Source organism: Sorex araneus, chromosome X (genome assembly GCF_027595985.1).
Source record: "Sorex araneus isolate mSorAra2 chromosome X, mSorAra2.pri, whole genome shotgun sequence".
In the NCBI taxonomy this organism is placed as follows: domain Eukaryota; kingdom Metazoa; phylum Chordata; class Mammalia; order Eulipotyphla; family Soricidae; genus Sorex; species Sorex araneus.
In genome coordinates this window covers 153,741,493-153,756,000 of record NC_073313.1, presented here as the reverse complement: position 1 = coordinate 153,756,000, position 14,508 = coordinate 153,741,493, and the positions used below count along the sequence as shown (strand labels likewise).

The window sequence follows — 14,508 nt, the reverse complement described above, 5'->3', positions numbered from 1 at the left end:
AACACAGCAGATAAAGATATACAAATTGCCCACACAGATCAATAACAAAAATCTAAAACCCCTATCAGAAAAGGGGGAGAGGAAACAGATGCTTCTCTGGAGAAAACAGACACATGGTTGATAGGTACATGAAAAAGTGCTCCTCATCACTCATCATCGGAGAACTCAAGCAAGCAAGCAGGGCCTAGCTCACACCAGTGAATGGCACACATCCAAGAAGCTGGCAACAATCTGTGTTGGCAAAGAGGAATTCCCATCCCACTGCTGGTGGAAATGTGGTCTGGGTCAGCCCCTATGGAAGACAGTGTGAAGGTGTCTTGGAAAAGTGAGAACAGAGCTGCCATACAACCAGTAATTCCATTTCTTGGTACCTACCTCCAATACAAATATATATATATATATATATGCCACATATATATATATATATATCTTGCCCACACGCCTAGCTGTCTTCCCCGGGGCCCCTTGGAGGGGATGGGCTCCAGCTTACCTCCCCGCCCCGAGCAGAACTCCCAGCGGCCAAAGACCACTGGAACCTAGCCACAGCCATGCTCAAGGCCCCTCTACTCAAGTTTGGACAAGCCTCATACATGAAGGTACCGGCAGAGGAACCCAGGTGTGTGTAATCCCATCAATGGCCAACATCCAGAGACTTAAAAGCAAGCTCCCAGAAGCAATATCTTATAACCTACTTTTCCCTCTGGGAGAAAATAGCAAGCTACTGAGAGCTTCCTGCCCACAAGGGACAGCCTCGCATGCTTCCCATGGTGTATCCATATGCGAAAGCCAGTAACCAGCTGAATCTCATTCCCCTGACCCTGAAAGAGCCTCCAATGCGGCATCGTTGGGAAGGCCGAGAAGAGAGAGGCTTCTAAAATCTCAGGGATAGGACAAATGTAGAGGTTACTGAGACCACTCGAGCAACTCAACGACTAACGGGATTTCGTGATTCGTGATTCGTGATATATATGCCAAATGAAGTAAGCCAGAGAAGACCGATACTGGCTGATCCCACTTATCCGTGGCGTACAGAAGAATCACAGGAGGAGGGAATGCAAGGCATCAAAGGAGAATTACACTTTAATTAGATGACCAGAATGAGGACAGGGAAGAAGAAACCGAGGGGTGTGTGAGCAGAGGCGGGTGGGCACGTGGGGTGTGTGCAGAGTGCTGGATCGCATCTACCCTGGAAGATGGACGCGGGAGAGGCCGGTGTGTGAGTTACGAGGCCCCTTGCTGCTCCCCTTCGGGACTGACATCGGGCGAAGGAAGATTTCAGGCTGTAAACTCACGACCAACAACGTGATCGTGAGGGTTCCGGAGTAGACGTGGCAGCTGTGTGGGAAGGACTATTTTGGGAGAGGAATCCTGTCCAGAAGCCGACTCACATTTTAGACCCTACACTGGCTGCTAGATAGAAAGGTAAGCTCCCCATCATTCAGTTCCTTAGGCAATTATCTCTCCCTGCCTCCCCCTGTCTCACATGTGCAAGGCAAGTGCAGGGTCCCCGAATTTCTTCCCAGAACCATTCACTTATTTATTATTTATTCTATAATTTTCACCTCAAATTATAGAATAAAATTACAGAGAAGTAACAGGTACACTGGCAATTTTAACAACTTCCAATAATAGCAACTAGGATAATTCTAATCATGGTGAAAGAATTCTTCTGGTTGATGAAAATGCGTTTAATGTATTTCTGGAATTAACCGAGGTTTTGTCAGGCTTTCTTGTAGCTCTGTACAGCCACACAGAGTGCTGTGTAGATGAAAGTTTCTGGTAACTAAGCACCCGCTCACCAGCTGAGCTTGTTCCTCTGTTCCTAGAATCAGAGTTTACACCATCAACCATGGTGCTGATGTGCTTGTTCAGATCTACTGATGTGGCAGTTCACACTTGCTGATCCTCTGCTTTCATTTAAAAATCACATATCTTACAAAATATCTATGAGGAAGTCTCTTGGTCATTATTTAAACCAGTGCTAAGGTAGTAACATATCATTCGAGCTCCTCTACCAGCCTTGGTCCAGAGACTCATAAATAAATCTTGAAACAGATCAACAAGCTGGAAAAAAATTCTCCAGACCCCTATGAATGGCTGAGTTGCCAGGGGCACCCCAGAGGAGGGCAGATCAGCCCTTGCCCTCACAAACAGAGCCGTGGCAGCCAATTGCTCCCACATTCCAAAATCGCTGCCATGCCCCGGCCAGATTCCACTCTCTTAGGACTGAACCCCACCTAGAAATCAATCTGCTGAGGGACACGTGTGGGCAGTCTCGGGCCGGGGCGATAGCGGTGTGAGCTCTGCCAAGATGCAACTCGAGTGGCCACATGTTTATTTGTGCAGCCGCTCTGCTGCTTATGACCACGATCCAGAGGACAGCTAGACTACTTTTGGTACCAGCAACTGCTTCCACCAATGTCTCTAGACTATGAACTAAGCCAGATCCCCATGATGCCCCAGGAAGGGAAATGATGCAATTTCTAACATAAATCTCACTGGACTTAACTACTAAAGTACTAAAATGCAGAAATCCTAAACCGCATGGCTGCTATCGTGGCCGCGTGACTTCATATCTCTTCATTCTCAGCAATGGAAAACTATCAAATGCTTCTTTGTCAGCAGGGCTTTTTTTTTAAAGGGGAAACTCCAACAACAATAGTGAATATTGTGTTGAAATATGGAATGTAATCAAGGTAAAGAGAAAGTGAAGTGAAATTTATCAGCTACACAAACGGGGGTGGGGGGGTGGGGGGTGGGAAGTATACTGGGGTTTTTGGTGGTGGAATATGGGCACTGGTGAAGGGATGGGTGTTCGAGCAGTATATAACCGAGATAAGCCTGGAAACTGTAACTTTCCACATGGTGATTTAATAATAAAAAATAATAATAATAATAAAAGAAATTAATCTGCTGAAATAACGCGAGTTTTGAGACTGAAACCTCCATGCTTTTCTTGGAGTTGGGATGGACTACCTGCCCCCACTTCCCAGTACTTCCAGAAGCCCCAGCAATCATGCCCACACCCAAAGCCACACCCAATTATAAGCTTAACTCCAGATGTACCACCCCTTAGAAATCCCGAACTTCCTGGATTCATCTCAATCTCTACAACACTAATAAACCAGTAGTAGTGTATCAGATATGGTGGGATATAGCGTAAAAGGCAACCAATCTCCATTAACATGAAAACAGAAGGCTTAACCTGTAACATTTTAATAAACTTTTTTTTCAACATATACCACCTTTATTGAAAGGGCACTGTTATTGTGACAAAATTTAGCCATCAATATACAACCTCATTTCCATCTAAAGTTAATGATATATTTTGCTTTAAATGGAGTATAAAGACAAACTGCCAAGAATTAAAATAGCCTTAAGAGTCTTAATTTTACACAAATATCAAAAAGGCAGGAAGTCCTCAAATAAAAACACAATACAGTTAAAAACAACCAAAAATACAAACATAATATTTCATTAATTACAATGAAAATAGGGTATTTTTAACTTCAGTCTCCTTATAGTAAACTTGATCAAGCCATTATTAATTTACAACAGGCAAATGTTTACAGAGGACATTAAAATTAACTTTCATAGCTGCTTATAAAATGGAACTTGAAAGATTGACCTATATAAGGAAATGAGTCTTGTCAGGAGAGACGGTAAACTATAAATATAAAATATACCACAATGTTAGAAACCTTATGATATTATATAGGAAATTCAATAAAGATAACTTAATCTTTCTGGGGTAAAGAAGTAATCAACATGACAAATTTAAAATGCTCATTTTATATATAATTCAATAAAGAACATATTCAAACTTTACCACCTAAGTGGGTAAGAGCAACAACAAAAAAAGATGAACTTGTATCTACTGTCCTTGGGTATCAGCCTCATGTGATGTTATTTTATACTCCACAAGTGAGTGCAATCTCTCTATGTCTGTCCCTCTCTTTCTGACTCATTTCACTTAGCATGATACACTCCGTGTTTATCCATTTATAAGCAAATTTCATTACTTCATCTCTCCTCACAGATGCATAGTATTCCACTGTATAGATGTACCAAAGTTTCTTTAACCAGTCATCTATTTTAGGATTGCCTCGTAGCTGGAAGACTGCTTCATGAGCGGAGGGGAGGAGGCAGATTGAATAGAGATGGGAACACTAAGAAAATGATGGCTGGAGGAACCAGTTGGGATGGGAGATGCATGCCAAAAGTAGATAATGGACCAAACATGATGACCTCTCAGTGTCTGTGTTGCAAGCCATAATGCTCAAAAGTAGAGAGAGAGTATGGGGAATATTGTCTGCCATAGAGGCAGGGAGAGGTTGGGAAAGGGGGGTTATACCCAGGATATTGGTGGTGGGGAATGTGCACTGGTGGAGGGATGGGTGTTTGATCATTGTGAGATTGTAACCCAAACATGAAAGCTTGTAACTATCTCATGGTGATTCAATAATTTTTTTAAAAAGATGAACTTTTTGAATATATGTACATAAAAAAGGTTATTTTTCACTTTTCCCTTTATTGGCAACTTTTGATGCATTCTTGGGTTTTGGTTCTCAGAGTGCATTTTTCTCAAATCTTGAAGTTGCACCTTTATCTAGCTTGCCAGCCTTCTTCTTGTCTGTTATCTCCTTGACTCTGTTCAAGTATACTCTGATTCTTCCCAATTCCTGCTTTACTGGATGTTCCTTAGGATTAACTCCCTGAGTAGCCAAATAAACCCAGAACATTTAATTTAATGTGTAAGCAGAAACTAAATTCCCTTTAGCTTGTTCAAGTAGGTCCAACTTCTACAGCAACTCATTTCTAGAAACGGACATCATGGTCTTCAGCATATCATCCACAGCACCAGTGGAATTCTCAAATGTTGATAAGTACTCATGAATTTCTACTGGATAGTCTTCATTAATTTCTTCACCTGCCATTATGATCAAGTTCCACTGCGGGATCCCCAACATCTTAATAAACTTAATGACAGAACTTAATGTCACCATAGTGAGATACAATTTACACTAATTTTCTTTTAAAGAAACACTTTTTGAACATTCTGTTAGCAAAATTATTGAAAACAAGCAATATAAAATAAATTATTGAGGGTCTGCTATGGGGGAAGGCTTAAGGGGCATTTGGGAAAATTGTAGATAATGGTGGAGGGAATCCAAGAGAAGTAGTGAGAGTCAGAATCCAGAGAGTCTGAATCCACAGGGCAGAATCCGGAGAGCAGGGATCAAGGAATGAGGAGCTAGGAAAGAAGAGTGCGAGAGATGAGAGAGAGATGAGAGATTGGATAAACGGTAATTAATTAACCAGCCTGGTCCTTATTCTTCCTTCGCCTGCCCATCGCCTACAGTCATCCTAATCCTGTCCATACTCGAGAGCACCGAACGTAGGCGGTGAGAGAGAGTCGCCCCGAGAGCTCGCAAACACACATCCGTCACACCTGGGGGTAGTTCTTTACAATGAACAACTTCATAAACCACAGTGTCTATATAAAATGTATGAGGAATTTGCATTTGTAGGCATTACCTATACTGTGTGAATTCCAAAATAGGTTAATATAGAATTGGTTTAAAAGTTTTACTAATGACAGGTGAGACATAATTATTACCATCATGAGATCCAGGTATAAAATAAAATCTAATGTAATAATACTTTAGACTCCAGAGTTGAAAACTTATATATGTAAATGAGAATAGAGTGACCCGGCTTCCCCAAGCCCCTGCCCGCCCAGCTGTCCTCTCTGTCCAGCCCCGAGCACAGCCAAGCTCCTGGGCCGGTGCTAGCAGGACCATCTTCACCCCCCACAACCCCACCGCCGCCTGTGTCTCCGCGGCTCCAGACCGGCATGGGGGGTCCCCACAACACCCCCGTCCAGCAGAAGCCGAGTCTCACACGTGCCCCTCCCAGGGTGTGTCAGCTGCAGCTGGTGTGACGGTCCCATCACTGGCCTCCCCCCGACCCGCAGGTGCCTCCGGCGGGGGCTGGCGCCCAGCTGGAGGTTTTGGCTGGGCAGGGCATCACGGTGCTAACTGGGGCACAGTGATTGATGGCATGACACAAACCGCCTCTACGGCCGAGGCTCACGGCCAGCCCCCAGCGGCCCCGCGGCGGGAGCAGACGGCAAACTGGGCGAGAAGAGGTGGAGGCAGGACACGGGGATGGGGACAGGACCCGGCCAAGGGTGGGCCAGGGCGGAGTATGGCCAGGGGGCCGAGGCAGCTGGCAAGGCCAGCCCGGACACGTGTGGAGGGTCAGGAGGGCGGGTCTGAGCCCGGGCCCCCTTCCCAGGAGACAGGCCTTCCCGGGCCTCAGGAGGGGTTTCTGAGGTGGCCACCGCCCGGCCTGTCTCACTGTGCTATGCTTACTTCGACGTCTGGGGCCAGGGGACCATGGTCACCGTCTCCTCAGGTGAGTCTCCCTGCGGGTGGCAGTCAGCTTTGGGCACAGAGTGTGGGGCAGAGAGAGGGAGCCGGGCCCGTGGCTCCTCTGGCCAGGCTGACCGGTCAGCGGGCCTGTGGCGGGGGGAGGCTGGGGGGAGGCTGGGGACCGGCCCGAGCCGGCAGGGATCTTGTGCAGCCCCCAGTGGGGCCTGTGGCAATGTGACTACTTTGACTACTGGGGCCAGGGGACCATGGTCACCGTCTCCTCAGGTGAGTCTTCAACCCCTCTCTCCCCTCTCTCTCTCGGATGATTTTGGTGGCATTTGGGGCACAGCGGAGGTGCCGGGTCTGGGGTCCTGGTGGGCTCAGAAGGGCTTGAAGGACGCAGCCGGGAGGCCACAGGTCTGCCGCCCGGTCTCTGGGGCCCGCTCGGCCAGGGCGACTCTCGGCCCCGGTCACTGCCCTGCTCCGGGCTGTGGGGTGTCAGGGTTACGACGGAGGGTCTCGAGGCCAGGAGGGGACACTGAGTCCCCTTTCCTGAGACAGGGACCTTGGGGCGGCCCCTGATGTGAACCTCCCCGGCCCATGGTCTGACTCAGGGAGGATTTGGGGGCTCCCAGGCTGGGTGCCGGCCTGGGCAGGCAGTGTCCAGCCTCTGAGGGTCAGGCAAGAGGAAACATGACCCTAAAAGGTCACCCGGGAGCCAGCCCCAGTTTTTGTGGGGTGAGGAGAGAGTCTTGCCCACTGTGACTATGCTATGGACTACTGGGGCCAAGGCACCATGGTGACCGTCTCCTCAGGTAAGAAAAGCCCTTCGGGCCTCCTGTTCTGCTCCTGTCTGGGGTCTTCCGAGCTGCCGGGCCTTGGGACGTGTGCCCGGGGGTCCTGGGCAGGCTTGTGGGGGGAAATCTGAGAGCATGTCTGTTTGCTGAGACTTTTCCTTTAGTGCCGGGGGGCCGGCCTGGGTGACGGGGAGTCGGAGGGACCCGAAGTGCCCTGGACTCGGGAGCTCTGCCCTAGACCCCCGGGGGGACTTTGAAGGGGCTCTGGGGGGACCACAGAAGTGTGCCTTGGCAAGCAGAGCTTGCCAAGGGGTGTTAGTGTTTCAGTGTGAGCGTTCGGTTTCCGAGAGCGAGGTCTGTCCGGGCTGCTCTCCCGGGCTCGGGGCCGGGACCACGGCCGGGGCTCGGGGCTGGGGTTCGGGGCTGGCCTGGCCACATGGACTCGGGTCATTTTTCCAGGGCATTGCAGGGCTTGCTGAGTCAGTGCCAGGAGGCCCGCTCTGCAGGTGGCCGGAAGCAGGGTCTATTTTAGGAAGCAAGAAAACAGAATTGGGGGTCTTGTGGCTGAGGACAGGAAAGGAAGTTTCGGTGCCTTGCTGAGATAAACAACACCTGGCTATTTGCCTTTCTAAAATAAGGCCGGCTGCGGGCCTGAAACTGCCTAGTTCCTTTTTTTAGCAATTTGGATTTTTTCGGTCATAGCTTAGTGGCTTCTAATTTGTTCCAACTTAGCTAATGAACTTCTCGTTTTATTTTAAACTTAATGGACCTGAGCTTAGGCACGAATGGAGATTTTATTAATTTTTATTTTTATTAGTGACTCACCACGGGGTACAGTTAACAAACTTATGAACTTTCATGTTTGTATTTAGTTTATATTTCTCCACCAGTGCCCATTCCCGAATGGAGATTTTTTTTTTTAATTTTAATTTTTATTTTTATCAAGTTGTTCACAATAATTTATTACATTCAATATTCCAATTAATGGAGATTTTTACCAGCTTACCCACTTTTATTCATTTTCAGCTGTGGACACTGATAGTTAAGAAATTAAACAGCCAACCCTCCGTTTCTTTGAACGGCTGCTCCCTCAGCCAGCTGGGCGTCTGTGCTGGCCGCTGGCCGCTGGCCCTGAGCCGCAGCTTCCTGAGCTGGCTGAGTGTGGAGTGGGAGCGATTGCACGGCGCTGGGCGCTTCTGGGGAGCTGCTGAGAGACGCAGGAGCCCAGGGCCACTTGTCACAAGTCACCGCGGGCTCCGGCCCCTCACCTGCTGTGGTTTGGGGGACACCTTCGTGTCCCTAAGGTGACCCAGCTCCGGCCAGAGACTCAGCCTCTAATTATTGGGGGGCAGAGAGGTCTGCACATCAGGCAGCCACGGAGCTCCCCTCCCTGGGGCAAGTGGCAGGAGCGTTTCTACTGGTAACTGACTGCGTGGCTCGGGCTTGGAGACAGAGCAGCATTTTGGTAAAATGTGGTTCCTGGGATTTTTTTTATGGAGATCTTTATCTCGAAAGAACTTAAGGGCTTGCAGGATTTGCTTCAGACCCAGGAGGTGGCCTTGGGCCCTCCTGGGGCAGGGGGCCTCCCCGCATGCGTCTCCACTGAACTGGAGTGCGCTGGGGTGCTAAAGGATCAGATTCCCACTGCTCTGAAGCCAAGTGCCCGCAGGCCGGGGGCTGAGGCTGAGGCGTGGGGGGCTAGGGGCACGCTCAGGCTGGGAAGGGCAGGCAGGTCAGAGGCAAGTCCCCAAGGACTTGCCTTACTGAGGCGGGCACTATGCGAAGTCACAGCCTGGGCACCCACAGCAGCTGGAACTGAGAGGGAAGGACCAAGTGGGCCACACTGAGATGGCTGGGTAAGCTGGACGGCGGGAGCTTTTGCTGAGCTGGGTCCGCTGGGCAGAGCTGGGTGAGCTGGGAGGGTGAGCTGGGCTGAGCTAGGCTGGGCTGAGCTGAGTTGGGCTGGGTGAGCTGAGCTGGGCAGAGCTGGGCTGGGGGGGCTGAGCTGGGCTGGGGGAGCTGAGCTGGGCTGGGTGAGTTGAGCTGAGCTGGGCTGGGCTGGGTGAGCTGAGCTGGGCTGAGCTGGGCTGGGTGAGCTGAGCTGGGCTGGGTGAGCTGGGCTGAGCTGAGCTGAGCTGAGCTGAGCTGAGCTGAGCTGAGCTGAGCTGAGCTGAGCTGAGCTGAGCTGAGCTGGGCTGGGGGAGCTGAGCTGGGCTGGGTGAGCTGAGCTGAGCTGAGCTGAGCTGGGCTGAGCTGAGCTGGGTGAGCTGAGCTGAGCTGGGCTGGGCTGGGTAAGCTGAGCTGAGCTGAGCTGAGCTGAGCTGGGCTGGGTGAGCTGAGCTGAGCTTAGCTGAGCTGGGCTAGGTAAGCTGAGCAGAGCTGAGCTGGGCTGGGTGAGCTGAGCTGAGCTGAGCTGGGCTGGGTGAGCTGAGCTGAGCTGAGCTGGGCTGGGTGAGTTGAGCTGGGCTGAGCTGGGCTAGGTGAGCTGAGCTGAGCTGAGCTGAGCTGAGCTGAGCTGGGCTGGGTGAGCTGAGCTGAGCTGAGCTGAGCTGGGTTGGGCTGGGCTGGGTGAGCTGAGCTGAGCTGAGCTGGACTGGGTGAGCTGAGCTGGGCTGAGCTGAGCTGAGCTGAGCTGAGCTGGGCTGGGCTGGGTGAGCTGAGCTGGGCTGGGCTGGGTGAGCTGAGCTGGGCTGAGCTGAGCTGAGCTGAGCTGGGCTGGGCTGGGTGAGCTGAGCTGAGCTGGGCTGGGCTGGGTGAGCTGAGCTGGGCTGAGCTGAGCTGAGCTGAGCTGGGCTGGGCTGGGTGAGCTGAGTTGGGTAAACTGAGCTGAGCTGGGCTGGGTTGGGCTGGGTGAGCTGAGCTGAGCTGGGCTGGGCTGGGTGAGCTGAGCTGGGCTGAGCTGAGCTGAGCTGAGCTGGGCTGGGCTGGGTGAGCTGAGCTGAGCTGAGTTGGGTAAACTGAGCTGAGCTGGGCTGGGTTGGGCTGGGTGAGCTGAGCTGAGCTGGACTGGGTGAGCTGAGCTGAGCTGGGCTGAGCTGGGCTAGGTAAGCTGAGCTGAGCTGGGCTCAGTGAGCTGAGCTGAGCTGAGCTGAGCTGGGGGAGCCGAGCTGAGCTGAGCTGAGCTGGGCTGAGCTGGGCTGGATGAGCTGAGCTGAACTGGGCTGAGGCTGGGCTGAGCTGGACTGGGTGAGTTGAGCTGAGCTGGGGGAGGCAAGCTGAGCTGGGCTGAGCTGAGCTGAGCTGAGCTGAGCTGGGCTGGGCTGGGTGAGCTGAGCTGAGCTGAGCTGGGCTGGGTGAGCTGGGCTGGATGAGCGGAGCTGGGCTGAGCTGGGCTGGGTGAGCTGAGCTGGGCTGAGTTGGGTGAGCTGAGCTGAGCTGAGCCGAGTTGGACTGGGTGAGCTGAGCTGGGTTGGGTGAGCTGAGCTGGGCTGAGCTGGGCTGGGTGAGCTGAGCTGGGCTGAGCTGGGCTGGGGGAGCCGAGCTGAGCTGAGCTGAGCTGAGCTGAGCTGAGCTGAGCTGAGCTGTGCTGGGTGAGCTGAGCTGGGCTGAGCTGGCCTGAGCTGAGCTGAGCTGGCCTGAGCTGGGCTGAGCTGGGCTGAGCTGAGCTGAGCTGAGCAGAGTTGGGCTGGGTGAGCTGAGCTGGGCTGGGTGAGCTGAGCTGGGCTGAGCTGGGCTGGGTGAGCTGAGCTGGGCTGGGGGAGCCAAGCCGAGCTGAGCTGAGCTGAGCTGTGCTCAGCTGGGCTGAGCTGGGCTGAGCTGGTCTGAGCTGGTCTGAGCTGGGCTGGGTGAGCTGAGCTGAGCTGGGCTGAGCTGGGCTGGGTGAGCTGAGCTGTGTTGAGCTGGGTGAGCTGGGCTGAGCTGAGCTGAGCTGAGCTGGGCTGAGCTGAGCTGGGGGAGCTGAGCTGAGCTGAGTTGAGCTGGGGGAGCTGAGCTGAGCTGGGCTGGTGAGCTGAGCTGGGCTGAGCTGAACTGGGCTGAGCTGAGCTGGGCTGGGCTGAGCTGAGTTGAGTTGAGCTGGGGGAGCTGAGCTGAGCTGAGCTGGGGTGAGTGAGCTGGGCCGAGCTGAGCTGCTGAGCTGAGCTGGGCTGAGCTGAGCTGGGCTGAGCTGAGCTGGGCTGAGCTGGGCTGTGTGAGCTGGGCTGGACTAAGCTAATGTGTGTGGGCTGGTCTGGTCTGTATGAATCAACCTGCAGAGCTGAGGCGCTAAACTGGGTGCCCTAAGCTGGCTGGGCCGGCCTGAAATGAGCCCACAGCGCTGGACTGGGCTGACCAGGCTATGCTCTGTGCGCGTCAGGCTGGGATAGCAGGATAGGCCGTCAGACTGAGGAGGCTGAGCAGCTGAGGGGTCACGGCTGGGCTCTCTCAGCTCAGCTTGCCCGTGGGGGTCAGTGCAGGCCTGTCCACAAGCCGCCCCTGGGCTGATCGTCCCTGCTGCATGCTCAGGTCAGCTGGGCTCAGCAGAACCTGCAGCTGTGGGTGGTCTCCGTGGCGTCTACGGGCTGGAGCCTCAAAGGCGGAGTTTCTCTGAGGCTTTGGGAGCTGATTGTGTAAGACAATCTACAGGGACCCTTAGCACAGAATGCAGAACACCTGCCTGGGCCTTAGGGGTGACTCGGGGTGCAGTACTCCCTGAGGCCTTTCCTCTCGGCCGGCTCTCTCCAGCCCTGAGACCGGCCATGCCTGGAGCCCGGCCCTGCCGGAAGGGAAAGTGTCTCATTTCTTCCTGATATTCTCTGCTCTGACGAGCTACTCTCCAGCCCCCACCGCCCCTGCTATGGGGGCCGAGACCCTCTCCTCATTGTTCCATCACTCCCTGCAGGCAGTGGGGTCTGGGGCCCCAACCACGTGCAACTCACCAAAGGAGCTGTGGAGTGCTGGGGCCTGCTGATGTGGCAGGTGCCTCAGTGCTGGGGGCCGCCAGCAGGGTTGCCTGTGGTGCTCGGGCGGTGCCATGCTCCATCCCAGAGTCCTCACCGGAGTCTCTTCCTTTCTCTCCTCGGCTCCCCAGAAACCCAGTCACCTCCGTTACTCTTCCCCCTCGTATCCTGTGACTCCTCTCTGCCGGACGAGACGCAGGTGACCCTGGGCTGCCTGGCCCGCGACTTCCTGCCCCCGCCCCTCACCTTCTCCTGGAACTTCAAGAACAACACCGACATCAAGAGCGCCTACACCTTCCCTGAGGTCATGCGGGATGGCCGGTACCTGTCCACCTCCCGCGTGCAACTGCCATCCGTGGACGTCCTCCAGTCTACCGACGACTTCCTGATATGCAATGCCAACAACAAGGCTGGCAACCGGCATGTGAACGTGCCCATACCAGGTAAGCCGGAGGGCGGGGACGGGTGGGGGAGCCGGGCGGGCCCCGGGCAGGCCCTGCTAACGCCCGTGTCCCACTCCAGGCATTGTAGAGCTGCCCCCCAACATGAGTGTCTTCATCCCACCCCGTGACTCCTTCTCCGGCAACAGCCCCCGCAAATCCCAGATCATCTGCCAGGCGTCGGGCTTCAGCCCCAAAAACATTGCCATGTCCTGGCTGAAGGACGGCGAACCAGTGCCACCCCAATCCGTCTCAACCAGCGACGTGGAGGCTGAGCCGCGGGGCTCAGGGCCCGCCACTTTCAGGGTCATCAGCTGGCTGACCGTCACCGAGTCTGACTGGCTCAGCCAGAGGGTGTTCACCTGCCAGGCGGTGCACAAGGGCCTGACCTACCAGAAGAACGCATCGTCCTTGTGCAGCAACCCTGGTAAGCCAGAGCACAGAGCGCAGCCTGGAGTGGGGGAGCCCGCCCGCCGCCTCCCCACACTGCTCAGCCTATCTCTCCTGCCCCCAGGCCCGTCCAACGGCATCCAGGTCTTCGCCCTGCCTCCCACCTTCGTCAGCATCTTCCTCAACCGTTCGGCCCAGCTGACCTGCCTGGTCACGGGCCTGATCACCTACGAAGGCCTGGAGATCCAGTGGTCTGGCGAGAAGAAAGGCCAACTGGACACGCAGCAAAGCGTCTCTGAGAGCCACCCCAACAACACCTTTAGTGCCACGGGCCAGGCCAGCGTGTGCCAGGAGGACTGGGAGTCGGGCGAGAAGTTCACATGCACCGTGTCGCACCCAGACCTGCCCTCGAAGCTGAAGCAGACCATCTCCCGACCCCAGAGTGCGTGTGCCCACCCCCATGCCCTCATGCCCCCGCGCCCCCCACCCTCACGCCCCTCCACGCCCACCCCCCTAAAAACCGACCTTCTTCCTGCAGATGTCTTCATGAACCGGCCCTCCGTGTATGTGCTGCCGCCCGCCCAGGAGGAGATCAAGCTGCGGGAGTCGGTGTCGGTCACCTGCCTGGTGAAGAACTTCGCGCCCCCTGACGTCTTCGTGCAGTGGCAGCATCAGGGACAGCCGATGTCCCCTGAGGACTACGTGACCAGCACCCCCGCGCCCGAGCCCCAGAACCCAGACCTCTACTTCGTCCACAGCGTCCTGACCGTGAGCGAGAAGGACTGGAGCAGTGGGGATTCCTACTCCTGCGTGGTGGCCCACGAGGCCCTGCCCCTCTCGGTGACCGAGAAGACCGTGGACAAGGCCACCGGTAAACCCACCCTGTACAATGTGTCCCTGGTCCTGTCCGACACCGCCAGCACCTGCTACTGACCCCGGGCAGCCCATGTGTGCGTGCGTGCGTGCGTGCCCTCTGAGCTCAGCAGCAGAGGTTGCAGTTCATGGAGTTAGAAATAAAGGATCCATTGAAAAGACGCTGGTCTGAGTGCTTGCGCCTATGCCAACCCCGCCCGCTCCAGGGGCCGCGCTTCTGGCCTCTCGCACGCCCCGTGCTGCTTGCAGGGTACTTGCAGCCCACGGGCCCAGCTGCTGTGCTCTCACTGCCTCCTGGGAACATACATGCACAGACATGCACAACCACACACATGTGCACACATACACAGACACCCACCCACATGCGCACGCAGCTTACTTTCTTGAACACAGGGACATAAAGACATATGCATGTATATGCAACAAATGTGTGGCGTGGACATAGACACATCCATGTGTGCACATTCACACAGCTCACATGGACATAGATGCACTCACAGGCACATGCCCTCACATAAATGTGTGCGTGCAGCTAGTGTGAATATAGGCACATGCCATTCACTAACACATACACATACAAGTTACATGTGTGAATACAGGCACATGCCATTCGCACTGAACACATGAGGACACACAAGTCACATGGGAACACATACAAATCCACTCATGTGTGCACATGCAAGTTCATGCAATTCACATGAATGGACACTGTATAAACATACTCATGTACAGATACATGAATTCATGAACTCAT

General features: G+C 54.0%; 1 pseudogene and 2 gene segments (V, D, J or C); 2 read left to right on the top strand and 1 right to left on the bottom strand.

Annotated features, from left to right (window-relative positions):
• The window catches only part of LOC101556852 (immunoglobulin gamma-1 heavy chain-like), a 279,701-nt gene that overhangs the window by 170,745 nt on the left and 94,448 nt on the right, over window positions 1-14,508 (top strand). Inside the window, 1 exon segment of the C gene segment in view lies at window positions 6,371-6,420. Within this exon segment, the coding sequence occupies window positions 6,371-6,420 (50 nt within the window).
• Window positions 4,512-4,937, bottom strand: LOC105943469 (nuclear nucleic acid-binding protein C1D-like; annotated as a pseudogene).
• LOC105943471 (Ig mu chain C region-like) lies at window positions 7,135-13,916 on the top strand. The segment is given in 5 exon segments: window positions 7,135-7,192; window positions 12,183-12,494; window positions 12,574-12,918; window positions 13,006-13,323; window positions 13,420-13,916. Coding segments are annotated over 5 exon segments (1,413 nt in total).